This window comes from Drosophila guanche, unplaced genomic scaffold (genome assembly GCF_900245975.1).
Source record: "Drosophila guanche unplaced genomic scaffold, DGUA_6, whole genome shotgun sequence".
NCBI classification, from domain to species: Eukaryota; Metazoa; Arthropoda; class Insecta; order Diptera; family Drosophilidae; genus Drosophila; species Drosophila guanche.
Genome location: NW_022995745.1, coordinates 1,045,712 through 1,070,411, shown reverse-complemented (window position 1 = coordinate 1,070,411; position 24,700 = coordinate 1,045,712). Strand labels below are relative to the sequence as shown.

The 24,700-nt window shown below is 46.2% G+C and overlaps 8 protein-coding genes across 12 annotated transcripts in view; 6 read left to right on the top strand and 2 right to left on the bottom strand.

The window, feature by feature from the left end:
* LOC117581591 (ubiquitin carboxyl-terminal hydrolase Usp2) overlaps positions 1 to 1,230 on the bottom strand; it is a 13,055-nt gene extending 11,825 nt beyond the window's left edge. Inside the window, exon 1 of the mRNA XM_034268946.1 lies at positions 1,108 to 1,230. The gene's annotated coding sequence lies outside the window, so the exon portion shown is untranslated. The remainder of the gene's footprint in view (positions 1 to 1,107) is intronic.
* An 849-nt stretch (positions 1,231 to 2,079) lies between these two features.
* Positions 2,080 to 4,919, top strand: LOC117581592 (DDB1- and CUL4-associated factor 7). 2 transcript variants are annotated; one of them, XM_034268948.1, is made up of 7 exons: positions 2,080 to 2,121; positions 2,452 to 2,585; positions 2,685 to 2,963; positions 3,034 to 3,226; positions 3,293 to 3,752; positions 3,819 to 4,000; positions 4,075 to 4,919. In XM_034268948.1, the coding sequence occupies exons 4-7, from the start codon at positions 3,036 to 3,038 to the stop codon at positions 4,271 to 4,273; spliced, it is 1,032 nt and encodes a 343-aa protein (XP_034124839.1). In that variant the 5' UTR covers positions 2,080 to 2,121; positions 2,452 to 2,585; positions 2,685 to 2,963; positions 3,034 to 3,035; the 3' UTR covers positions 4,274 to 4,919. The 2 variants fall into 2 exon arrangements, with proteins under 2 accessions (XP_034124839.1, XP_034124838.1); XM_034268947.1 differs by having other exon boundaries at positions 2,082 to 2,232.
* A 2,404-nt stretch (positions 4,920 to 7,323) lies between these two features.
* On the top strand, positions 7,324 to 8,567 carry LOC117580945. The gene is made up of 2 exons (XM_034267728.1): positions 7,324 to 8,103; positions 8,177 to 8,567. The coding sequence occupies exons 1-2, from the start codon at positions 7,394 to 7,396 to the stop codon at positions 8,382 to 8,384; spliced, it is 918 nt and encodes a 305-aa protein (XP_034123619.1). The 5' UTR covers positions 7,324 to 7,393; the 3' UTR covers positions 8,385 to 8,567.
* Positions 8,482 to 10,536, bottom strand: LOC117580944 (solute carrier family 35 member E1 homolog). The gene is made up of 4 exons (XM_034267727.1): positions 9,950 to 10,536; positions 9,591 to 9,799; positions 9,399 to 9,524; positions 8,482 to 9,268 (listed from the first exon to the last, which is right to left on the bottom strand). The coding sequence occupies exons 1-4, from the start codon at positions 10,278 to 10,280 to the stop codon at positions 8,813 to 8,815; spliced, it is 1,122 nt and encodes a 373-aa protein (XP_034123618.1). The 5' UTR covers positions 10,281 to 10,536; the 3' UTR covers positions 8,482 to 8,812.
* Positions 10,537 to 12,107: 1,571 nt separating this feature from the next.
* Positions 12,108 to 15,414, top strand: LOC117581657. 2 transcript variants are annotated; one of them, XM_034269037.1, is made up of 5 exons: positions 12,111 to 12,291; positions 13,196 to 13,815; positions 13,997 to 14,324; positions 14,391 to 14,983; positions 15,055 to 15,414. In XM_034269037.1, exons 3-5 carry the CDS (start codon positions 14,132 to 14,134, stop codon positions 15,247 to 15,249), a joined length of 981 nt encoding a protein of 326 aa, XP_034124928.1. In that variant the 5' UTR covers positions 12,111 to 12,291; positions 13,196 to 13,815; positions 13,997 to 14,131; the 3' UTR covers positions 15,250 to 15,414. The 2 variants fall into 2 exon arrangements, with proteins under 2 accessions (XP_034124927.1, XP_034124928.1); XM_034269036.1 differs by lacking the exon at positions 13,196 to 13,815 and having other exon boundaries at positions 12,108 to 12,291.
* A 510-nt stretch (positions 15,415 to 15,924) lies between these two features.
* On the top strand, positions 15,925 to 17,096 carry LOC117581658 (NFU1 iron-sulfur cluster scaffold homolog, mitochondrial). Of its 2 annotated transcripts, none has more exons than XM_034269038.1 (3): positions 15,925 to 16,063; positions 16,121 to 16,377; positions 16,453 to 17,096. In XM_034269038.1, the coding sequence occupies exons 1-3, from the start codon at positions 16,002 to 16,004 to the stop codon at positions 16,986 to 16,988; spliced, it is 855 nt and encodes a 284-aa protein (XP_034124929.1). In that variant the 5' UTR covers positions 15,925 to 16,001; the 3' UTR covers positions 16,989 to 17,096. The 2 variants fall into 2 exon arrangements, with proteins under 2 accessions (XP_034124929.1, XP_034124930.1); XM_034269039.1 differs by having other exon boundaries at positions 15,969 to 16,063; positions 16,124 to 16,377.
* A 951-nt stretch (positions 17,097 to 18,047) lies between these two features.
* Positions 18,048 to 19,955, top strand: LOC117581656 (tektin-3-like). The gene is made up of 4 exons (XM_034269035.1): positions 18,048 to 18,608; positions 18,666 to 19,253; positions 19,322 to 19,630; positions 19,699 to 19,955. The coding sequence occupies exons 1-4, from the start codon at positions 18,172 to 18,174 to the stop codon at positions 19,925 to 19,927; spliced, it is 1,563 nt and encodes a 520-aa protein (XP_034124926.1). The 5' UTR covers positions 18,048 to 18,171; the 3' UTR covers positions 19,928 to 19,955.
* A 273-nt stretch (positions 19,956 to 20,228) lies between these two features.
* On the top strand, positions 20,229 to 23,934 carry LOC117581655 (neutral alpha-glucosidase AB). Of its 2 annotated transcripts, XM_034269033.1 has the most exons (5): positions 20,229 to 20,370; positions 20,768 to 20,934; positions 21,017 to 21,760; positions 21,824 to 23,309; positions 23,364 to 23,934. In XM_034269033.1, exons 2-5 carry the CDS (start codon positions 20,828 to 20,830, stop codon positions 23,793 to 23,795), a joined length of 2,769 nt encoding a protein of 922 aa, XP_034124924.1. In that variant the 5' UTR covers positions 20,229 to 20,370; positions 20,768 to 20,827; the 3' UTR covers positions 23,796 to 23,934. The 2 variants fall into 2 exon arrangements, with proteins under 2 accessions (XP_034124924.1, XP_034124925.1); XM_034269034.1 differs by lacking the exon at positions 20,229 to 20,370 and having other exon boundaries at positions 20,765 to 20,934.
* The last annotated feature ends 766 nt before the right edge of the window (positions 23,935 to 24,700 follow it).

Genomic DNA, 24,700 nt, shown 5'->3' with positions numbered 1-24,700 from the left:
GTGAGTAGCCTTATTCGGTAACACTAAAATGAAGTTATTTGTACGTGTCGGGGAGTGTGTGCGTGTGTATGTGTAACGCCGCCAGGCTGTCTACAGTGCAATACAACGCGCACGATGTCATTGTAGCCGAGGAAACCGATGATTTCCCTACCAATTTCCATAGGGTAGGGGTAGGGCACAACTATTATAAAATGGGCCGCCGCGACACATGGCCACACTATCGAATCGTTCATAAAATACTACACAACTACTACCCATTCACACACTTGCACTCACACACAGGCACCCCGTTTCCATTGGATACACATACAAATGCACGGGCACGCACTGCAATGCCTTTTCGAACAGAAAATAAATGAAATTCTTCAAGTTCACACACACAAACACACATTCTTACGCACATTACATTCTAAACTTATTTGGCGAAGCGTTTACCACGTTTAAATTACACACCAGTTGGCAATTTCTGCTTCTTTTCGATTAAATATACATTTTCAATGCTTTAGCAATCGTCAAAAATCGAAATATTTATATTAAAACAACAACAAAATATAAAACGAAACGAAATAAATCTATTTATAAAAGCGCTTAAAAACACATACACACACACACACACACGCATGAAATTATTGTGTGTTGGGGCTGTCGGTTTGACAGTGAAATGAGTAGAGTGAGCGGGAAATGGGGAGCGGGGAATAAGGGACGGCAGTAGTAAAAACGCCGCTGAGCGTATACGAGCGAATAAGATAGCACTATTGGCGACACAGTCACCACACACACAACCGAGCGGGACACAAACGTTCACTCACATAGGCAAACAGGCAACGTACGAATTACGCAAAGTCAAAAAAAATATCTTTCTCAAAATGGAAAGTGGAAAAGTGACGATTGCTATTGTGAATTTTTCTACCTCCTCCTGATCCCCGCACAAACCATATCGCGGACACGACTAAAATAGGAGCGGGAGCAAAATATAATTACAACGCAAAGCAGATATCACGAGCAATCGAGGTCGCGAGGGGAAGAGAAAAAACAATATTAAATATTTGCCTGTTTTTTACACTATGAAAGTTTTACGAGCAGATTAATTTACACGGCAATATTTACTTTAGAACTGTGATTTTCTTCAGCACAGCCACACAAAATGCGGGTATATTTTATAAAATTTGCGAAATTAAAGCCTCGGACGGGCAGCGGGCTGGTCTGCGCCTGAAAATGAATTGTGTGTGTGTGTGTGTCTTCCAACACACTTCGTCAAGTGTTTGCCTTGATATTAATCGATTTTGGTATTCGGCTTACGATTATAAGAAAGCAATCTCCCGCGGCACTGAATATATACTTTTCTACGATAAATTAATCAATTTCCTAACATATTTGCTGCCTTTAAGTACTAGTCTTGGTTGTTTATTCAAAAAATATGGTTTAATCAAAAACGGTTTCATCAAACATTCAGACAATTTACATTTTTACAAGGTAACATACAGGGTAACTACAAACTTGATACATATTAACTACGTATTTGTGTAGTTAGCATCAGAGACACCTGACGAAGAAATGTCTACGTTTTAAAACAAGTTTCGCCTTATTTTTGTATACATCGCTATTGGAAGCGGCAGTTTGAAAAACCTCTAGTCTACCTCATTCTTTGCATTATCATCAAAGTCCCACGATAATGCTGGTGCTGATCACGATTTAACTGTCATCTCTATACATTTTCTACATTGCCGCATTCAACAAGAGGGTGACGCATACGTCTTTAAAAATACTGGAAATAAAAAAATACTTTAAAATCTTACATTTCCAGGAGGAACCACAGTTCATTACATGCATGAACAAAAGAGTCTACATGATTTCTACATGAAATTTGTGGTATTTTTTTAGCTTATCGATACTATCATAAAATTTGCAAGGTGGGTGAAAACTAAAAATAAAAGTAGTACTGTGTACATTATTGACATTCAATTATAACGTAAATTTAATTACATTTATTTAAAGCTGATTGTATTAGTTTTATTTCGGACACCATCTAGCTGTTATAATCATCGCCCTTGTGGCCAGTCAACTTATCGATAGAACAGTACATCTCTAGTATATACATTTTGAGTGAAAATTTCTTCTCTGGTCTGTGAAAATTTCTTAATACAATTTCGCATGCCATTAATTTGCAGTTGTGCCCAAACGATTTGTTATTTGAAAGCAATGTCACCGCACCGCTGATGCCACTCGTGTCAGGTAGTGCCTGCAGCGGTTCCCCGCACCTTTTATTCTATAAACAAATTGAAATCTCAGGCCGCAAATTGTCGCGTCGCATTACATTCAGTGTTGCCAACTCGGTGAATGTTCAGCTGCATAGCGAACATTTTCGGCAAATTGCAAGAAGTGGAGTGGCTTGGAGTGCATCCTCATGATCGTAAAATACGCAAAAAACTAATATACAAATATATTTTGCAGCTAACCGTCTTGGCCCGCTGCAAATTGAGCGAATTGTTGGACATTCAAGCAACAAATTCTAGCCGGACAAAGGCTGAACTGGCAACACTGCAGTCGCCAGAGCCGCCGCCGACACACTACTCGGGCAAAATGAAGTGAGAAAAATGCAACTTAAGTCACAAACTACAACAGAAAACTCTTCAAATGCATTGAATTTCATATTAATTGTTATTTTTATTTCATGTTTCTGGCAGTAAACCAAAGTGCACGTTGGCTTTTTGTTAATTTTTCGCAATTTTTGATTCGTGTCGTCATCTTGCCATCGCCATCGTCATCATCATTGCCATTGTCAACTGTCGCCCACCAACACCACCCGCTCAGGCTCAGACCCTCCCACCATCTTCGACAGTCTTGTGGGGGAACACCGACAAACACCATTTGGCAGAGCATTGATTGAGCCCCGCATAAACACCTGAAGCATCATCTCCTCTCTCTCTCTTAGTCGTTGTCATATTTCAATATAAACTGTTCAGGTAAGTTGAAGCGCGAGTTCAGCTCCAGACCAGGCCAAGCCACACAGACCCATTTATGCTGCTCTTTCAGTTATGTCATCGACGGCCGGTAAACGCAAGGAGATCTACAAATATCTCGCACCATGGCCCCTCTACTCCATGAACTGGAGCGTGCGGCCGGACAAGCGTTTCCGCCTGGCCCTGGGCAGCTTCATTGAGGAATACAACAATAAAGTGCAAATCATTAGCTTGGACGAGGACACCAGCGAATTTAGTGCTAAAAGGTTGGCTTACGACTTTTATCTCTCTGCGTTGCACAATTAATTAATAATCTCAAATTGTGTATTCAGCACCTTTGATCATCCATATCCGACGACAAAAATCATGTGGATACCGGACTCGAAAGGCGTTTATCCCGATTTGCTGGCCACTAGCGGTGATTACTTGCGCGTGTGGCGTGCCGGGGAGCCGGACACACGACTTGAGTGCGTTCTGAATAACAACAAGAACAGCGACTTTTGTGCACCGCTGACATCGTTTGACTGGAACGAAGTGGATCCCAATTTGGTGGGCACCTCATCGATAGACACAACATGCACCATTTGGGGCCTAGAGACGGGACAGCCGCACGCACGCGTCTATGTGGCGGGACATGTGAAGACACAGCTTATAGCACACGACAAGGAGGTCTATGACATTGCATTCTCACGTGCCGGCGGTGGTCGGGACATGTTCGCATCCGTGGGTGCCGATGGATCGGTGCGCATGTTCGATCTGAGGCATCTAGAGCATTCGACCATTATTTATGAGGTATGTGGCAGGAGTTGAGTGCGCCTTGGATCGAATTGAATGCCCAAGTTCTTTGCTCTCTTGCAGGATCCTGCCCACACGGCGCTGCTGCGTCTCGCTTGGAACAAACAGGATCCGAATTACTTAGCCACAGTTGCTATGGACTCGTGCGAAGTTATTATTTTAGATGTTCGTGTTCCTTGTACACCCGTTGCAAGACTGAGCAATCACAGAGCGTGCGTCAACGGTATTGCGTGGGCGCCGCATAGGTAAAACACTTTCGCCCTTAACTCACCCCTAGCTGTGCTTGCCACTAATCTGAGTTAATGCTTTTCTTTTGCAGTTCCTGTCACATCTGCACTGCCGGTGATGATCACCAAGCACTGATCTGGGATATACAACAAATGCCACGCGCAATCGAGGATCCAATTTTAGCCTATACAGCTGCCGAGGGCGAAGTCAATCAGATACAATGGGGCGCCACACAGCCCGATTGGATAGCCATTTGCTACAACAAAGCGTGCGAGATCCTCCGAGTCTAAGAGTCAATTTTTGTCCTCGCCCGCCTCCCCTCCCCTGCCTACCTGCCTCCTGGCTGTGTGGGCTCTGAAAGCACTTGGATGTTAATTGCTAAAAAATAACGCACAGTCGAATCACACCCAAACACAAGACACACACACAGACACACGGACACACTTGCTGTTGGTATTTCGAAGTGAAGGCTGCGGAAGAGCGGATTTATGTTCGATCGTTTAATCGCATCCCCCGACACTTTTTTTTTCGTCTGCGTAGAAAGAAAGCGAACGAGAGCGAGCGAGTGAGTGAGTACAAGAGGGATAGAGAGAGAGAGAGAGAGAGAGAGCGAGACGGACGAGCAAGTGGATTAGAAAAGTGAAGAGAAGGATGGAAGGATGCGGCTGAGGTGGAGCGTTGCGCTCTGATTGAACGATTTATGAATGTATTTTAAGATTATCTTAGCTTAGTTGATTGTACGAGAATATAACGCAAGTCGGGAATCTATAAGGTATAACCAAAATATGTATTTCTAACTGTAGTTTATTTAACACACCCCCCCCCCCCCAAGACCCCACTTGAACACTCTGCTTATTATGATTATTATCCGCTGATTATTTCATAATCAAGCAAAGATCTGAAAGAAAGAAACAAAACAAAACAAACAATGTCCTACCTCGTTTTTCCCCAAAACAAAAACAGAATGTGTCTGGCCACAGCAACACACTCACACACACACACACACACACACACACACACACATTAAAGAGGATAAAAAAGCTTTTTCGAAATATTTTTACTTTATTCATTTTTTGTTTGTTCTGTTCTTTTTTTTTGTACGAATTCTATGAGAACCAAAAACAAAACAAAAACAGCAAAAGCAAAAACCATGGACTTAAGCAAATGCAAAAACAAAATAGAAAGAGTGGAGAGGAGAGGAGAAGAAATTAAATAAGCGAAAAGATACTTACATATAAATATATATTAGCGTATAAAGCAGAGAAAACAGAAATCAGAAAAAATCGAGAAAATAAAACCAACTGCACACGACACACACACACACCAAAACACCACACAGCTAGCATACAACAACAAATACTATCTAAAATAACAAACTAAAGCAAACGCAAATACAAAACAAAAGCAAAACAAAAGCAAAACAAAACAAAAAACCGAAATATATGAGCGAGAGAGAATACAAGATTGTTGCTAAAAATCCATTTACCAAGCGAAAGAAAACAAAAAACATAGGCAAAAGCAAAAACACAAAGAGAAACCAAACTACAAGCGAAATATGATAATTTCAAGAGTAAAGCGTTAAGACAGAATTTTTCAACCAGCCCTCGCCATAGTCCTATCACAAAAACAAAAAAAACAAATAAAACTCACCACACTCTGCACCGCACACGACTGACCCGCAAAAGCAACGAGCGGGAGAGCTGCAAAGCAACGAGAGAGAATGAGGAATGAGCACTCGCTGCAAGGACACTCTCTCTCGCTGCCTCAGCGGACACTGTACTGAATTGCGGGGCACACTCCATTTTGCACTCTCAGAACAACCACCCCCCACCCCCTCCCACGAGACTCTCTCCTGCGTGTACTTCTCCAAACAAAAATCGAATGACTTTTTTTACTGCAACTTGTAATTTATAGCGATTTCACACAACTTATCTATATACACATAGATATACTTGCATATATATATAATTATACAGATATGTATGTACGTGCGACGCGGATGATATACCAAAAGATAACGTGTAATCCGATGATCATCCGATGTATTGTAAATACAATATGGAACCACTCTTTTTAAACAAAACGAAAAACCAACAATCAGAGCCAGTAAACAAAATAAGAACACAATTTTGAGCAAGACTTAGCGCATGATTTTTTATAGACATGTAAGAGGCCTGCCCTCCCCCCCGTGCACCCACACGCTCTTCGCAATAAAAACAAAAATCAGCATACAACAAACGAAAATAGGAGAAAACTTCTAATCGGATTGAATCATTTTTGATACTTTGTACGAAAAAAAAAAACAAAAAACATCTTCATTAAATTTTGCAAAATGGTTTCCAAGAAAAAAAGCCCCAGGATCAGATCGGAAAAGATATATACAGACGATATATAATCGTAAATGCATGACATTCAATTAATTTCGCTGCGTTTGTTATAATTATTTCATGAATGTAATAATCCAAATATTTGCATGCACACACACACACACAACACACACACATAACATCGTATATATATAGAGGATAGAAGGAGACAGACAGAGGCTGGTAATTGAACCAAGCGCACTAGGAGAAGGATGTAGGATTGTGGTGGTAGTAGAACCAACCGGACGGACGGACGGACGGACGCACAGACAGACGGACGCTGATTGATGATTGAACGCAAGCGAGCAGCTAAGAGGAAACAGAAGGTATGAGATGTACGTTGGGGCGAAACAAAAATAAAAAAAAAAGAAACAAACCAAAACATACAAATATTTAAATAAACCATTTTTAAATAACGAAAATTGCGTTCTATTAATCAAATCCGATGGAGCATTTGGTGGATCTCCTTTTTGAGCTCAGTTCTCAGGCACTGCCTCAACTGGAACTGCGCGCCACAAATCCACCATGGAGGTGGGCAATGGCCAATTTGCGATTGAACTTATCGTTTGCTACACGCCGCATATGCAATCACATATCGATTGCTGTCTCTTAACACACAGAAAACGGAACACAACAAACGCCAGGAGCGCCTGCAGGCGGCAGTGTAAACACGATCTACAGACAGTCCTGCCATTGAAATGCGCTCCCAAAATGGATTTGGTTTACTTTTCACGCGGAAAACTGAACTGGAAAATAGGCAAAGTATTTGCCTATGGCAACGGTTCAATGTGGGTTGAAGAACCTGCTTGTACCCCGCATACATTATGTAGAAATGTTTCTTATCCGCCTCGTGCGCTGCCCTTTTGCTGTGCAAATCCGCACCTGGCCGTGCGAGAGAAATCCAATCAGCTGAATTAGAATTAAGTAGTTTTGACTAACAAATGAAGTGCGACGTTTTAGTGTGCCGCGCAAGCCGTCGTCGAGTCATTGAACAAAGAGCAGACACTGCGACCAGACAGACCGTAATCAGACCACACAGCTGACATGGGCATCCATGCTGATAAGGATATGGATATTTTGCGTCCACTTAGCGATAACGAAATCGACGAGCTGCTCGCTCTCTACGAGCGCAAGTATGGGCCACAGAATTTTCACTATTTGCTGCTCTACAATCAACGCAAGTGGGATGGACAGCTGGCAGCGGCGGGCATAGCCCGAGACGATCCCGCATACATTTCGCTGCGGAAACAATTCTATACGCATCGGCAGGGCGACTTTCGTCGCTTCGGGACCTACGTGAGCCTCCATCAAGACATTGTGCAGAGCGTCTCCTTCTTTAGTTGGCAGCCGGAGGGCGCTCGAGAGCTCTGGGAGTGCCTGGAGCAAACGAGACTCATCGAATGGACACGCGGTGCACTGCTCACCAATGTGGATCCTGTCTTTTGTGAGCGTGTCAAGTCGCTGGCCGCACAGCGAGGCGCTCACACGGTCCAGGCCCGTCAATGCTACGGCATGCTGCTGCCCCATACCGAAGCTGCCAAGGCTGAGGTGCCCGAGCTGCTGTCGGAGTTTGAGCTGCGTCCGTTGACGGATGAGGACGCCGCCATGGTGCACGGCATTTGGCCGAACAAGGGAGAGGGCTCCCTGGCCTACCTGCGCGCCCTCATCAAGTTCAACAAGACGCTTGGCGCCTGTCGCAGCGACACGGGCGAGCTGATTGCCTGGATCTTCCAGAATGATTTCTCTGGCTTGGGGTAAGTCCAACACCAACACCAACACCAAGCCGTGTCTGGCTGATCTGCAGCGACTTCTGTTCGCTCGTTTCAGCATGCTGCAGGTCCTGCCAAAGGCGGAGCGACGCGGCCTCGGTGGTCTTCTGGCCGCTGCCATGACCAGAAGGATAGCCAGAGGCGAGCAAGTGGCGCTCACCGCCTGGATTGTGACCTCCAATTGGCGCTCCGAGGCCTTACTCAAGCGCATTGGCTACCAGCCGGACATTATTAACGAGTGGATCAAGCTGGAGCCAGTTGTGTGACGAGTGTCCCTCCAAGGGCCAAGGGTCGTGCGTTGCGGTGCGGTGAGGTACGGTCCGGTCCGGTTCGGTTCGGTTCCAATGAGGACAATGAGTTTGATTTGCATTTTCTATGCCTATGTACAAGGTTAACATTTTATTGTGGCACACACACGCTTTCTGAATACACTTGACGGCTTCATCAAATTCCAAAAGGAAACAAAAGAGCGGGGAGGGAAGGGGTGTGTGGTGTGGTGTGTGGGGGCAAAGCCTCAAGCTACTTATGTACAAAAACACACACGAAAAAGAACGCATTCAAAAGAGGTTATCAAAAATACAATTTACATCAGGGTCAAGGGATCATGGCCCGTGGGCAACCCCACGCATTGTCAGAGAGCTATTGCGGAGAGAGTGGGGTGTTGGGGGGAGGGTATAAATTCTCTAACTAATAACTAAACAAAGAGCAAGCGTGTAGCCGTCCCACTGGGCATGCCACTGCCATTGGCCAGCAGGCTGTTGCCGGGCTTGTGCAGTCCATTTGTCATTTTGCCATTCATGGCACCGCGATAGTACGGATCGGTTTGCTGCTGCAGCGGCGTATACTTAATGTTATTGCTTTGCGTTAGCGGCAACGTTGGCGGCTCCCTGGACTTTGTGATTTGCTTGGCACGATTGTAGCACAGCACACCGACAATGGCCAGCGTCATGCCCAGGCAATTGATCCACGTTACGGGATTGCCCAGTATTATCAGCGAGACGGCAATAACGAATATACGCTTCGAGGCACTCGCTACAGCATACGTCAGCGGTGTGACGAGTGACAATACGCTGAAGGCAATGATGTTCTGCAGCCAATTGAGCACGCCGTCGGCAAAGAGCAGCGCTATTACACGATAGTCCATATTCTTCTGCAAAAAAGAAAAGAGATGTGGAAGCTGCTAGTTGTTCTACTTTACTTGATTGAAGTGTCTCTCCAGGTAGAGGGCACTTCAATTAAGATAAGCGATAAGATCTCCCGATCGGAGCAACAATACTAACAATTGCCGAATGGCGGAAGACAGCTAAGCTGTCCATGTACAACCAAATGGGCAGGAAAATGAGCAGCGACAGCTTGCCCAGCAGATGCAGCAGTCGCAGATGATGAATGTTTGTGTCCTTCAGCACCTGCAAAGAGTGAGAAAGTTAGATAGATAAGGAAAGGACAGTAAGAAAGGACATTTCAGGACTTACCTTCTTGGAGAATATGTTCTGCATGGAGAAGCCCATGGTCGAGATGAGGGCACTGATCAGGCCCAGCATATCGAATGAGATTTCCGTAACGGTGGCAATGCCAACGCCGGTGATAATGGGCAACAGGCTCAGGTACACAAGCGTCGGCTGCTTCTCGTTGAAGAAAACGCGCGTCAGCACAACGGTAAAGAGCGGCATCGTCGCCTTGACTGATGGGAGAGCGTACGATGAGCGGTGCGGTGCGGTGCGGTGCGGTGTGTGCGTGCGAGAGAGAGTAAAGTAAAAGTTTGGCGCCAGTGTTGCTGACGTGTTGAGCGGCGGAGTTACGTTGAATGCGCGTGGATTGTGGGGCTACTCACCAGTGTGTGCATAGGAGACGGGCACCTTCCACAGCGATATGTGTGAGGTGACCGAGGCGAGGAGCTTGCCAATGGCCAGCGGTACGATCAGGCGCCAGTAGTAGGGGCGCGGTATCTCCTGGTACTTTCGTATGCGCCACAGATTGAAGAAGGGACCGCTGTAGAGCGTGATGCTGCACAGTTGGACCAGGGTGACGGTCATGGGGAAGGGGAACTCGTTGAGCACCATTTTCCCAATCACATTGTTGCTGGACGAGATGATGTACCAGAACAGGCACATCAGCAGCACAACAGCAACGTGACGGGAGCTTGTCCGCTTGCCGCCCAACATTTTGGGCGTCCGGATCGGTTTTGGCTGTCGCTGGACCTTTTCAGCTCTTGCTGCAAATACACGAACGAGTCGCCTGTTGCCGGACACTTAATAGCCGGCAGGTGGGGATTTGTTGCAGATTTCGGCACTTGGATTATTGCATTGCGATACTTGGTTTTGTTTAAAACCAGCAAACCAATTTAACCCAATAGAAAACGTCGTCTGTTTGTTTTCTACGTGTACCCGTCAGTGTGACCAGATACCCTACAACTATGGCTGCTGAAACCATCGACTGCTGCGACGGTTGTCAAGTTATCGATAGTTTTTCGACCATCTATGTGTCGTGTCAAATAAATGGTGAGATTTTCAAAGTCTGGAAAATGAATAAAACGCAGGATGTGGAACAACAACAAAATCAAAGACAAAAAACTATTATATGTACCAATTTTGCTGAGGAGAATTTATGATATTTTTTTGGTTGACAAACCAATCACAACCGCATAACCAACCAACTGTTCGGAAATCTCGAACAAATGCCAAAACAAACGATACTTCAAACAAAATATAAAGGACTTTACTCTACATCTAACGGACAATCATCTCTTCGACACAGACGTGGACCAGTTTGAGGTGACCTCGGGCATACTCTACTTGAGATCCGACTCAAAACAACTACGAATCTCCTTTCCCTATTAATCCTATGTTACATTAATATATAACGAATTTGCGAAATCGAAGGGAACTTTCATCTGCGGCTTAGATCACTTTTCAATTAGAATTATGTATCACTTAGGTTTTGTTCCGATTGTAAGCAATTAAAAGAAAACTTATAAACTGCTAATAATACTCTTCTTTTCCTAACCATTCATCCCATTAGTTCAGGCATGCTTCTCTCTGCAAGAGTATTTACCCCTTCCCATTTATTCAAACATAAACAGAACGCAAGAGCGATCATTTTTTCGTGAGAGCCGGAACTAATTTTGAATTTTTGATTGGTTGAAAGTAAAAAGTCGGGAAAAAGTATTAAAAGTATTTATTTTCGATATTGAATTTCAAAGTACATGGCGGGAAATACGTACTTGATTTAAAGAAATACAGTTGAGAGGGAAAACAATAATTAAATTGAAAAATAATTTTAAAATTGAATTTTATTTATTTGTTTTATTATTTATTTATTATTTATTTATTATTTATTTATTGTAAAGCACACTAATTCCATAATAAATACTGGACAGCCGTTCGTCCTTGCATAGAGGCACTAGGCGAGTGTTTTTCATACATGATTTCGGGCATTTTCGATGTCCTACGTATGGCTTTTCAATAAGATAGCAAGCCGTATGTTGTTGCTTGCGTTCCTGCCGCAATGACCGAAGTGTTCTGGGCACCCTGCCGCCTCTTCGAATCCCTGAGGGAGTTTGACATATCTTTTGAAGAAAGACGGTTGTCGGTTTTCTTTGACAGAGTCGGAGTCCGCCAAGCAAGAAGATCCTTGCTGGCATGTGTGTCTGTGCAGCCCGTCCTCAAGGTGTGGTTGGGTTTTGGCAATATATTCGAGCCTCTCTTCGATTTCCGTTGTCACCTTCTCCGGCACCGTTTATCGCTTTGCCCCATTAACTATCGCCCGGCCACCTAAAAACAAAACCTCTACATACATTATTTTGCCAATCGATTTCCTTCGACTGCAATATAGAACATCAAAACATTTTTAGCTGAGAAGGTATATTTGGGTATATTTTTGAGGGTTTTACGGTATATTTTATCGATAATTTCGCTGTCACACTGATGATTTGACAAAAATCAATAGCTTCCAAAAATATATTTTTTAATTTAATCGCTACAGCGAAATTCGTACAAATGTAACAAAAAATTGTTAACTCAAAAAATAGTTGTTTGCCGCACAAACACTAACAATCGTCGAAAAATATATCAAAAAATTTCACTCTATCAGTATCAGGCTGTCAGTAAAAGAATGAATCGTTCACGCCAAGCAACCACTGCTATGAAGAAATCATTTGTTTCCGGAGGAGTCTATGTAAGTTTGCCTAAATATTAAATTTATAGCATCGTATGCTCCGGTTCAGCGGTGGGCAGGCACATATGTACAAAGGCGACTGCAAAAACGCCACTTGGATTGTTGTGAAAGCGAAATACCGTTTGTGACTTGCTCATGGGCCTATTTTTTCTGTTCTTGGACTGACTTCTGATCCCAAACAGCGTGCCCACCGCTGCTCCCGGCTTATAAGCGTGGTGGCAGCATGAAACTTGCATACATCCATATTTTTGTACATATGTATGTCCTTACGCACTCAAACCAACAATTGGCAGTCGTTTAAAGAGGGCAGCATCTTTCAAACAAACGGAATATGTATGCGTACATACATCTGTTCATACATACATATGCATATATTTCTTGTATAAATACGGTAGAAAAGGTCTGTTTAAACGGGACAGCAGCACCCAGGCAACAACATGAAATACAATACATACATATGTACATACATACATACATCAAATCAGTGCAAAATAAAAATCTCGTTCTGCGGCTGGAAACAGCTGAATTGGCAAACCCGTCGCAAACTAAATAATAAACAGATTAGAAGATGCTGCATCATTTCATTTGAGAGGTACAGAAAAAAGCCCATGTCTGCAGACAGTAGAACGCGAGGGTAGGAAAGTATGCATTAAAAATGCATGTATGTTTGTACATACATAATCGTAAAAGTGACACTCGTGGTAAACAAGCGGTAAAACCAAAACACAAAAAACTACTCCAATATCCATTAAATAGATAAATACATACACATGCACATGTTTATACACACACACACAAAACATACACACATATAAATAATTCCGTTGAATTCCTTTTAAGAAAAACTGAAGCAAACATATACTGTAATAACCGTATTTCTGTTTTTTATTTATATAATTTTCAGCGCACAATATGAAAAATATGTGTGTTCAGCCCCCAATTGTGATTTTATTTGCAATAGCCATAAAAGCGTGTTAATCGAAAGTGCAGACACCTGGTATCCGAGTTGTATCCAGCATCCCATTCGTTCCCTATCAGCTGATGCTCGGGTGCTTAGAGAATACATACATACATACATACATACATACATACATATGTATGTGTACAGAAACTGGCCAGCAATTACGAGTTAGAATTAAGCTGGACTTGCGGTTTTCGCAGACTTTTATGGCTACTGAAAATTCAATCACACGAAATTGTAACTTAAAATTATTAGTTTTGCGCTAGATAGCAATGCTCATTTACTCCACTGATGGCACCCAAAACGAAACACGAAACACCAGTAGCCAAGGGGCCAGGAATGAGCCAACATGGCGGTCGGTCACACCGAACGCCAGCGTTGGGGTCCATTGGTTTTGGTTGGTCACACCCTTTCGCTGAGGCAGAGTCTCGTTTTGGGTCAGTTTGGTTGCAGGAATGGTCATGGCTAATTCCTGAACTATGGTTTTTAGTAGGACCGAGCTCCCGTGAGCCTCCCGCAAGCCACCCACTTCTGATGTAGTAGATCGATTGATTGACTGGCATGTAAGATGATTTTTTGATTGGTAAAAGTTTTTTTTTTATGCTCAGGATCAGGCACTCACTGGATATGTATCTACTCTACTCGTTCTTAGAAGAACAAAACCACAAAACAAAAGAAAATCAACAAATCAGCTACCCATTGTTGTATCGTATTGATGATTAATGAACTTTTTTCCTAATTTAGAATCCGAATGCCACGGATAAAAAACCCTTGATTCAACCGCCAGAAAACATTCTGGTGGAAGCGCCAGTCGTGCCGGCGCCAGCTCCGACTCCAGTGCCGGCTCCAGCTCCGACTCCAGTGCCGGCTCCAGTGCAGATGAAGGCACTGCCAGCAGTTGGTGGCCTGCCACATCCAATATTGGTCAAGGAAGAACCCGAGGCGATGATCGAGGACGAGTCGTCGGCCGTCGAGAGCGGCGAAGGCTTTTACATTGACATAAGCAACGAGAATGGCAATGCGGGAAAGATACCCTTCAAGAAGATATTCCAGAAGCGCAAGAAGTCATCGGGTAAGCATCCAGAATCACAGATACCCAAACCTTTTGCCATATTCTAAAGCTCTTTTCATTTCTCAGAACGCACTCGCGACAAGAAGCAGCGTCAGAATCGACAGCTACGCAAGTCGATGTTGCCGAAAAATGCCTTGATGGCACTCAACGAACTCAAGGGCATTAATATCAGTGACTTTACCATCAATAGCAATCCTGATTTCGGATTCACAGCCATAGTCACGGTCAATTCGATCCAGTACCAGGGCAAGGGGCTGTCCAAGATGTCAGCCAAAAATATGGCCTGTGAGCATGCTCTGCGTGATTACATCATAGCCAAAATGAAGCCAAAGCCGCGCAAGCCAAAGACTAGCGTTGAGGAGACACAGCCATCGACTGCCCCCGAACCCATGGACACCAATGGCAGCGACACTGAATCACCCGAAGATGAATTGCCCATGCTCAATTTGGCATCGTTTGCCATTTATAAATTGTTCAGCGAGTGGGCGCGTGAAGGTTACGTTGTGCCCGAAATGCATCCATCGGCAAATGCACAGCCGCCTCAGGGAGACACCAATGCAGCAGCTCCTGTCGTGCCCAAGGAGCCGAAGAAGCCGCCAGTGCGTGCCGAACTACCATCCAATTGGGAGACCATGCACCCAGCCACATTGCTGTGCATTGTAAGTTCACTGAGATCAGCGTTCGTTGTCCAACTCGACTGACGAATGTTCCCTCTTGTTACCCTTTTTAGATGCGTCCTGGCATTGCTTATGTGGACTATGGCAACGCTGGCGACAAGCCCAACGTGCCCCAGTGTCTTGGCGTGATTGTTGACAACCAGGAGTTTACGGCCAATGGGCGCTCGAAGAAAATCGCACGTCGCAATGTGGCCGTCAATGTTTGCAACACATTGTTCGGTACCGATTTCAAATATGAAGAGTATTGAGCAACATCGCATCCATCAGACTAATCATTATGTATAGCAAGTTCACATATTATTCATTCAAATTGTATCCACTCTCATCAGATCCTACAAATCCTAACCACACGCTGCGACCATCAGTTTTTAGCTTTGCACAAGACACACCAGGACCACAGCATAATTGTTACTTGTTTTTTTTTAGTAATAATTTCTATAGCCAATATTGATCGTGAAATTTTGAATTTAATCTCTGTCTTCTTCGTGCAAAGTGCATTCATTTGTCGCATTTTACCTCATTTTACCTGGAGGATCAAACACATATTTGGTGTACACTTTCTGCTAGAATTTGAATGAATATATGTTGAGCTTATTGTATACCTATTATATGTTTAATAAAACAATAACCATATAAATATGTTAGAACAAGCTGCATTTATTTATCGGTGCATTTCAGATATGGCAAGAGAATGTTTTTAGTAATTTGTGAGTCGTTTCTGAGGACTCATAATTATAGAAACCATTAAGAATTCATGATTTAATGAATGCTGTGGTTGGCAGATCCTCGGAAGTTTGTCTTTTCAGAGATTCAAGCTAGTTTTCAATTAAATGAGCGCTATATATATATATATACTTATTTACGATTTGCAATCGAAACAGTCGATGGTTGGCAACTGTTCAAGCATCGATAGTGCTATCGATGTTTTTCCCAGCCCTATTTGGCAGCTGTGACAGCTGATTGTGCGTTTCAATTCATAATCACCGACGAACATAACAAAATGTCGAAATTACTCTCGTATACAGCAAGAATTACTCTGCGTAACTCACGCATCACCACAGTGTAAGTACTGGCGCATCCACCAACCATGGATTAAGTTTATGCAATCCTTTTTTGCAGCAGCCAGCAAGGGGTTCGAGCTTTTGCGGGCTTTGCGTCAGGGCAACGAACTACGCCGCAGCCGGCTTATGGTCGCCCAGCACAGGGACTTTTGCGCCAGGAGCTGCTGTCGCCGGTTGGTAAGCGAAGCATGTTCATCCAGACACAGGACACACCGAATCCAGACAGTCTCAAGTTTCTGCCCGGCGTCGAGGTGCTGGGCAAGGGCAACACCTATGATTTCCCCAGTGGAACGGCTGCCCACAACAGTCCATTAGGTGAGTTCCACTACTGACTGAACCTCGTCGCTCGCAACCCAAATAACCATACCAAAACTCTATACTTTGTCGTAGCCAAATTGCTGTTTCGCGTGGAGGGCGTGCGGGCGGTGTTCTTTGGCTCTGATTTCATCACCATCTCCAAGGAGGAGAACGCCGAATGGAGTCTGATAAAGCCCGAAGTGTTTGCCGTCATCATGGACTTCTTTGCCAGTGGTCTGCCCATAGTGCATGAGGCACGCCCCAATGCCGACACAGAGATACTCGAGGATGATGACGAGACGGTGATGATGATCAAGGAGCTGCTCGACACACGCATCCGTCCCACAGTGCAGGAGGATGGCGGCGACATTGTCTTCATGGGCTACGAGGGCGGCATTGTCAAATTGAAGATGCAAGGCTCCTGCTCATCCTGTCCCAGCTCCATTGTCACCCTCAAGAACGGCGTACAGAATATGCTGCAGTTTTACATACCCGAAGTGGAGTCCGTGGAGCAGGTCTTTGACGACGCTGACCGCATGGCCGACAAGGAGTTCGAGCGCTTCGAAAAGAATCTAAAACAAAAGGAGCCCGCTGGTGCGCCGGTGGGCATAGGCGGTAGCCCCAACTAGTCGTCGTTCTCGAGTTGCTCTTATCAATCCTTTCGTTGCTAATTCTGTAGTCAAATCCTAGCTATACATTTTATGTATACAAATTAAAATGTTAATTAGTTAAATGTACCCTGCAATGAGCATCAATTCTTTGAGGAGAGAGCCCTGGGCAAGGTCAATAATTTGTGCACTTCTTGTCCCAGTTTGTGGGTCCCCAAGTGGGTCAATAAACTCGTATTATTTGCCATTGATTCTACAAGAAACGGGCAGCAACCAGCGCCGCTGCCAGAGTAACGCAAGTTTAATCAATAATCAAAACAAAAAAACGTTGCCAAAGCCAAAGAGCAAACGCGTAGTCCAATTCCCGTGCGACTGCAGAGCGAACCAGACCACAGAGCGGACTTGCCAGAGCGCCAATCGATCCACCGACCGACCACCGATGCTCTGCTGGGCCAACGAGGATCATTTTCTGAGCCAACGCTATCCGAATCCACAGCAAAAGGCGCCCGAGACGCTCAAGAACTTGCTACTGCGTTCCAGTGTGCCCATTGTGAGTGACAGCGAGGTGGTAGAGAGCACCGAAATGGCACCGTTGAAGGGGCAGGAGGTCACCAAGTTCCACAAGCACTCATTTCTTGAAAATCGCATCTTTGATCATCGCCTGGTCAAGGATAATCTGCTGGACAAATGGCCCACTGCGGACATGAACGAGTATCACGAGCGCAAGGATCATCGCAATCTCATGGAGTCATATGTACCAATAACATAACTTAATCATACAAAACCATGCAAACAATTCCATCTAACACCCAGCACACGGTACCCTATCTCTATCCCTCTCTAGCGCTTGTGTTTTTGGAGCGTGGTGAATAAGTTAGTGGTCCTCGCCACCATGGTGAAATTAGTAGTACTTCCACCATGCTCGCCACCCTGTTAGTTATTTCACCATGATCCAGCACAGTTTTGCACCCTAGATTTGCTTTACAAAAGTTTCGAGCCATCAAGCAGGCTTCGGAATAATTTGCAGCTTTGGTTTCCAGGCTTTGTCAGTAGATTAAGTCAGTCCTGAAACAGGCCAGCACGAGCACACATCCAGAACGATTTTTTCAGTTTTTGTTTTCGTTTGAAAATTTTGACAAATTTGTAGTTTTTCCACACAAAACAAAATTCGCACACTCGAACACAACTCCGCGACTCGAGCAAGATGAGCCAACAGCAGCAGCACGACAACGGCAACGGCAACAGCTCCGGCGTGCCGCCAACCACGCTCATGTATTCCCAATTGCAGCCATGGAGCCATGCGGGTGCACCGCCCTGCATGGAGCCAGTCAACGGACCGACAGTGCCGCCACGTGTGGGCGCCGCTTTCCAGACATCACAGCGACACCCGTGGCGGCCGGCCATGGCCTATGAGCTGATCGAAGTGAAGCATTTGCCGGAGCAGCCGATGACCAATCAGCTGACGAAGCAATGCTTCCTGCCCAAGGGCATGAAGACCGATGGCATGAACTTTCCCAATTTGGTCACCGGCTTCGATCGCAATCCCCAGCATGCCGCACGGGCGGCACTCTACACGCGATACACCAACAATGAGTGGTACAACAACAACATGACCAAGTACTCGGAATCCAACATAAATCGGTGAGTAATTCAACGAAAGAGTTCACGCTCCAAAGAGTCTACTGTCCACTCCCTCAGCAATCTATCCGAGCGTATGCGCAATGATGCTGTACGCCTGATGCGCGAGGCTGACGAGAAGGCCACCGCGGGCCAGCGAGATGCAGGCCGTCGACTGGGCGAACGCATCACAGATCTGACCTTTTGGCGCAACGAGCTCAATGCCGAGCTGGAGAAGCTAATCGCCGAGATGGCGGACATCAACGAGCTGCAGCGGCAGTGCGGCAAGGCACTGTTGGATCTGGAGATACCGCTACACATCGCCCAGGAGTGCTTGTTCCATCGCGAGTCGCGCCAGGGCACCGAGAAGGTGCACGACATCGTCGAGAAGGCGCTGCTGGTGGAGATAAACAATCTGAGGCTGTCGCGTGATCGGCTGAGTGGACTGCATGAGAAGATCTCGAAGCAGGCACTCGATTGCCGCGGCGCCCAGCATCTGCTTGAGAGTGATGTGTCCCACAAGGAGTCGTCGCTGGGCATCGACTCGATGTGCCACCAGCTGAACAACTACAGTCGCGGCATCGCCTATTATGGCGGCATCGAGAAGTACGATCCCTCAGTCAGCACCCAAGAGTCGTGGGCTCAGGCCAGCAGCGAGCATGTCACACGGTAAGTGGGCAAAATCCTTGCACCGTTCGGGACATATCCTTATGGTGATGGAGATTCTTTCATTACAGTTCGCAGGCTGAGCGTGCCAAGCTATCGCAGTTGCGCAGTGATTCACAGAACGTGGTCAATGCTGTGGCCGCCACTGTGTGGGACTTTTGGAGCAACACAAACAATGCGTTCGACCGGCGGGCCCAGGAGATGGCCGAGGCCAAGAACCGCGTGCAGCTGCACTTGCAGAAGGTGCAGCAGGAGCTGTTCGACATGGAGAAGCATCTGTTTCTGCTCCAGAAGGCCATACAGGACAAGTCGATGCCACTCAAGGTGGCCCAGACACGCCTCGAGGCGCGCTGTCATCGCGAGGGCGTCGAGCTCTGCAAGTAAGATTTGACTTTAACGATTTGCCAGCTCTGATTTGGTTAACTCATTTGATTGAAATTCCTTTTAGGGATCATGCCCAGGATCGCTTGATCCAGGAGGTGTATGATATTCAGAGCGCTGTGGATTCGCTCCACCACAAGCTGCAGGAGTCGGAGGCCACACATCAGGGCCTGCTGAAGACCCGCTGCTCCCTGGAGGTGGACCTGCGCAACAAGGTCAATTCCTTGTTCATCGATCGGGAGAAGTGCATGAGTCTGCGTCGCTCCTTCCCAGTCAGCAACTTGATTCGCTATTAAAATCGTTGCAGTTATAATTTATACTCGCACACATACATATGTACATGTTCAGAAGCCGCGTAATAAATGTATTTACATCAGCAGATAACTATCGATAGCCACTCGGCTTGACTACTTTGAAAACAAATAGTGAATTTATTCCATCCAGTGGGTGTAATTAGTGCTAATTGTAGTAGAATTCACTTTAATTTGCAACATTCTGAGTAAAGTTAACATTTATTTGCAATAAAATGAATATTTATAATTACATTGCAAGCAGTCTTGAGCGATACTTGTACGATATCTTCACTTGGCCATCTCTATGTACGTGTAGCACCACTGCCTGCCGTTTTTAGTGCACTTTTTATAAAATAATAATTAATACGGCCCAACGCGTCTGTTTGTGCCAAAAAGGTGCTGAGTTTATATCTAAAATTAATATATAAATCTTAATTTGAAAGTAGGTAAGACAAGTTCATCATTGTTGCAGTAACAGCAGAGTAAAATGCAACAACAACCGGCAACCATTTTTTAATTGCCATATTCACGCACTTTTCCATTTTGGAGCCAGTAGAGGCGATTGTCTCGCCAGAGAACAGCTAGCTGAGCAGCTTGGTGACACACGATTGATACCCAGTGATTGCGCGGGTAGTGCAGGTGCATCGTAAGGTGCAATTGCACCTCAAACGCTGTCTAATTATTTCGGGTCTTGACATCTGACGTGTACTTTTAGATAACTGTAAAAACGTAGAAAGTCATTGAACCAGCTGATAGTGGCTGAAAAGCAGATTTAAATATTTATAATACATGTCATAATCGAAGAATATTTCTTAAATTTTTCATAATGGAATCCGAAAGCAACTTAAACAGCGAACAGGAAAGGGAGAAGAGCCCGCAGCAGGGCACACGAATATATACCAAATGGGCTACGGTCTGTGTATTGTGGCCATTGCATGCGCCTTGGCCGCCTATTCCTCTGGCGTCGATCCAAATAATTTCAAGACATGCGAGCAAAGCAGCTTCTGTCGGTCAGTATCAAGATCACATTGGCTGATCGTGGCCTTCGATCTTCATTTCCCTCATTTGCTGATTCATTTATTTTCGTTGCAGCCGCTCGCGGAAGGTGCAGAGCTCGGGCAGCAAGTACGCCCTCATACCCGGCACCCTCAACAGCTACACGGACTCGCTGACGGGTGATCTGGTCAACAAGGAGAACCACCATCAGTTCTCCTTCAAGCTGGAAGCCCTCGCGGGCAGTACGTTCCGCCTGCGCATCGACGAGAAGCAACCACTGCGACCCCGCTACAAGGTGGAGCATGCCCTCAAGGGACAGCCAGAGGCCGGGCGCATACGCCTGCACACAGAGACCGATGGCGAGATTATTATTACCTCCGAGCGCACCAAGGCCGTCATCCACGGGGATCCCTTTCACATTGATTTCTACGAGCACGATGTTTTGGTTGTGTCCGTGAACTCCAAGAACTGGCTGTACTTTGAGCATTTGCGCCCGAAGCCCAATGAACCGACCGAGCAGCGGGAGGGCGAACAGGAGGATCAGGACGGTGCCGTCGAGACACCAAAACTAACCGACTCCATTGACGATCCCGGCGCGTGGGAGGAGAACTTCAAATCGCATCACGACTCCAAGCCCTACGGCCCAGAGGCAGTGGCCCTAGACTTCTCCTTCCCAGCTGCTGAGATTCTCTTCGGCATACCCGAGCATGCAGACAGCTTTGTGCTGAAATCAACCTCTGGCACGGATCCCTATCGCCTCTACAATCTGGATGTGTTCGAGTACATTGTGGACAGCAAGATGGCACTGTACGGCTCAGTGCCAGTGATCTACGGCCATGGGTATGCACTCGGCTGAATGCCCAATAATCTGTGACTGCTTCCATAATGATTTGTCTTTTGTAGAGCACAGCGCACAGCTGGCGTTTATTGGCAGAATGCGGCAGAGACCTGGGTGGACATACAGACGTCAGAGACAAATGTTGTCTCATCGTTGGTGAACTTTGTTTCCGGCTCGAGGAAGACACCGCCCCCGGGTGCACACTTCATATCCGAATCGGGCATTGTCGATGCATTCATCATGCTGGGACCCAAGCCCATTGATACCTTCAAGCAGTACGCGGCCCTCACCGGCACCCACGAGCTGCCGCAGCTCTTCTCGCTGGCCTACCACCAGAGTCGCTGGAACTACAACGATGAGCGCGACGTGACCGCGGTGTCGGCCAAATTCGATGAGTACAACATACCCATGGACACCATGTGGCTGGACATTGAGTACACCGATGGCAAGCGCTACTTTACGTGGGACAAGTTCAAGTTCCCCCAGCCGCTGACGATGATCAAGAATCTGACCGAGCTGGGACGGCATCTGGTGGTCATCATCGATCCGCATATCAAGCGGGACAATGGCTACTTCTTCCACCAAGACTGCACCGAGAAGGGTTACTATGTGAAGACGCGGGAGGGCAACGACTACGAGGGCTGGTGCTGGCCGGGCTCGGCCAGTTATCCGGACTTCTTCAACCCGGACGTGCGCCAGTACTATGCCAGCCAGTTTGACCTGTCGCGCTTCCAGACGGTCACCGCAGATGTGATGCTGTGGAACGATATGAACGAGCCGTCCGTGTTTAATGGACCCGAGATAACGGCGCCCAAGGATCTGGTTCATTATGGCAACTGGGAGCATCGCGATGTGCACAATCTTTACGGCCACATGCACTTGATGGGCACCTTTGCCGGCCTGCAGCAGCGTGATCCGAATCAGCGTCCCTTCATCCTCACTCGTGCGCACTTTGCTGGCTCACAGCGCTATGCGGCCATCTGGACGGGCGACAACCTCGCCGACTGGCCGCATCTGCAGCATTCGATTAAGATGTGCCTGACCGAGGCCGTGGCTGGGTTCTCCTTCTGTGGCGCCGACGTCGGTGGCTTCTTTGGCAATCCCGATGCCGAGCTGCTGGAGCGCTGGTATCAAACGGGCGCCTTCCTGCCCTTCTTCCGTGCTCATGCCCATATCGATACCAAGCGCCGCGAGCCATGGCTCTACCCCGAGCGCACACGTCTTGTCATCCAAAATGCCATCAGGAAACGCTACTCCTACCTGCCGCTCTGGTACACCGCGTTCTATGAGCTGGAGCAGACTGGTGCGCCCGTGATCCGGCCATTGCTGACCCACTATCCGCTGGACAAGGAGGCCTTCGGCATTGACAATCAGCTGCTGGTGCAGGATCGACTGCTGGTCAAGCCGGTCATGCAGCAGGGTGTCAGCAAGGTCGATGTCTACTTCCCGGCCATCGATGACAAGAAAAACGGCGACTTGTGGTACGATGTGGACACGTACGAGCGCCAGGAGCGTGTCGGATATGTGTCTGTTCCGGTTACTGAATATAAGGTAAGGTTTCTGTCAGTCTTTCGAAGCTTCTGCTAACCTTTTCTTCACTTGCAGATTCCAGTTTGGCAGCGCGGTGGCAGCATTCTGGCCAAGAAGGAGCGCCCGCGTCGTTCAGCTCCTCTGATGCTGCACGATCCCTACACGCTGATCATTTGCCTGGATCGCAATGGCAAGGCTGCCGGCACACTCTACTTGGACGACGAGAAATCCTACGACTATCGCCAGGGCCAATACATCTATGTGAGCTACGAGTTCTCCGAGAATCAGCTAACCACACGCTTCATTGGCAAGCGGCAATACAAATCCGATGCCTGGATCGAGCGCATTGTCATTGCCGGCCTGGAGCGTGTGCCCAGCAGTGTTGGCATCACCGTCAACGGCGTCAAGCAATCACTGGAGTCCACGCGGCAAGGTGGTGCCGTTGTCATACGCAAACCCGATGTTAAAATGGACATTGACTTTCTTCTCATCCTCCACTATGCATAGTCTGTCCTCGTCCACTCCATTTGATACTTCTTTAACACGTTTTAAGTAAATCCCAACTGCAAGTCAGTCCCAACTGCCTAGCAGTATTATTATTCCATATAGAATAAAAATGATAGATTCCTGAACCATATATGATAAATCTTCGTGTTTTGTGTGTGTCCCAATTGGATTACGCGTATCATTAGCTACGCGTCAACAAGTCAAACAGTTGCGATAATAAAAACCAGTTGTTTAAGCAAAAGCAGAAAGTAGCAAAAAGATAGAAACAGAGTGGAAAGTTAGTAAAGATTTAATACAAAAGCGCAGCTCAATTTGTAGCAGATTGAAGCATAATCCATCGAACTAACAAATGGCGAACAGCCGGTGGTTTCTGGACTTCCCAGTATGTGGATTTTATCTGCATCTTCTGTGGAAAAAACTCTCTCTGGGTACCTGAACATAAATGCTTAACTGTGTGGTTTGGGCGGGCGGTGTGGTCTTGCATAATTGTGCTCCCTGTGTTACCTCATTCAATTGGCCTCTTTGGCCTCTGCATTGACGAAAACTTAATTTCGTTGTTGAACTTTTTTGGGGTCTTTCTTTATCCACTTTTTGGCCATTTTCGTTGCATTTATTTTTGCAGCTACTGGCAACATTATCAAAGTTATTTCAATTAAAATGTGGCCACATAAACCGCAGGCCAGCCCAGGCCAAGGAGCTTCCAAGGCGATAGCGCAGCTGTCCGCTGCCACTCCAGTCCCAGTGCACGCTGTGGAGTGTGGGTGCGGACAGCCAAAGATAAATTTTCATAACATTTTTCATAAGTTTTCGTTTCGGTTGAGCTTAAGAATGTTGTACAAATATTTTTGCAGCTCGGTTCCTACAATTTTCGTCCTCTCGTGTGGTCATGCCCTCACATGCATGTG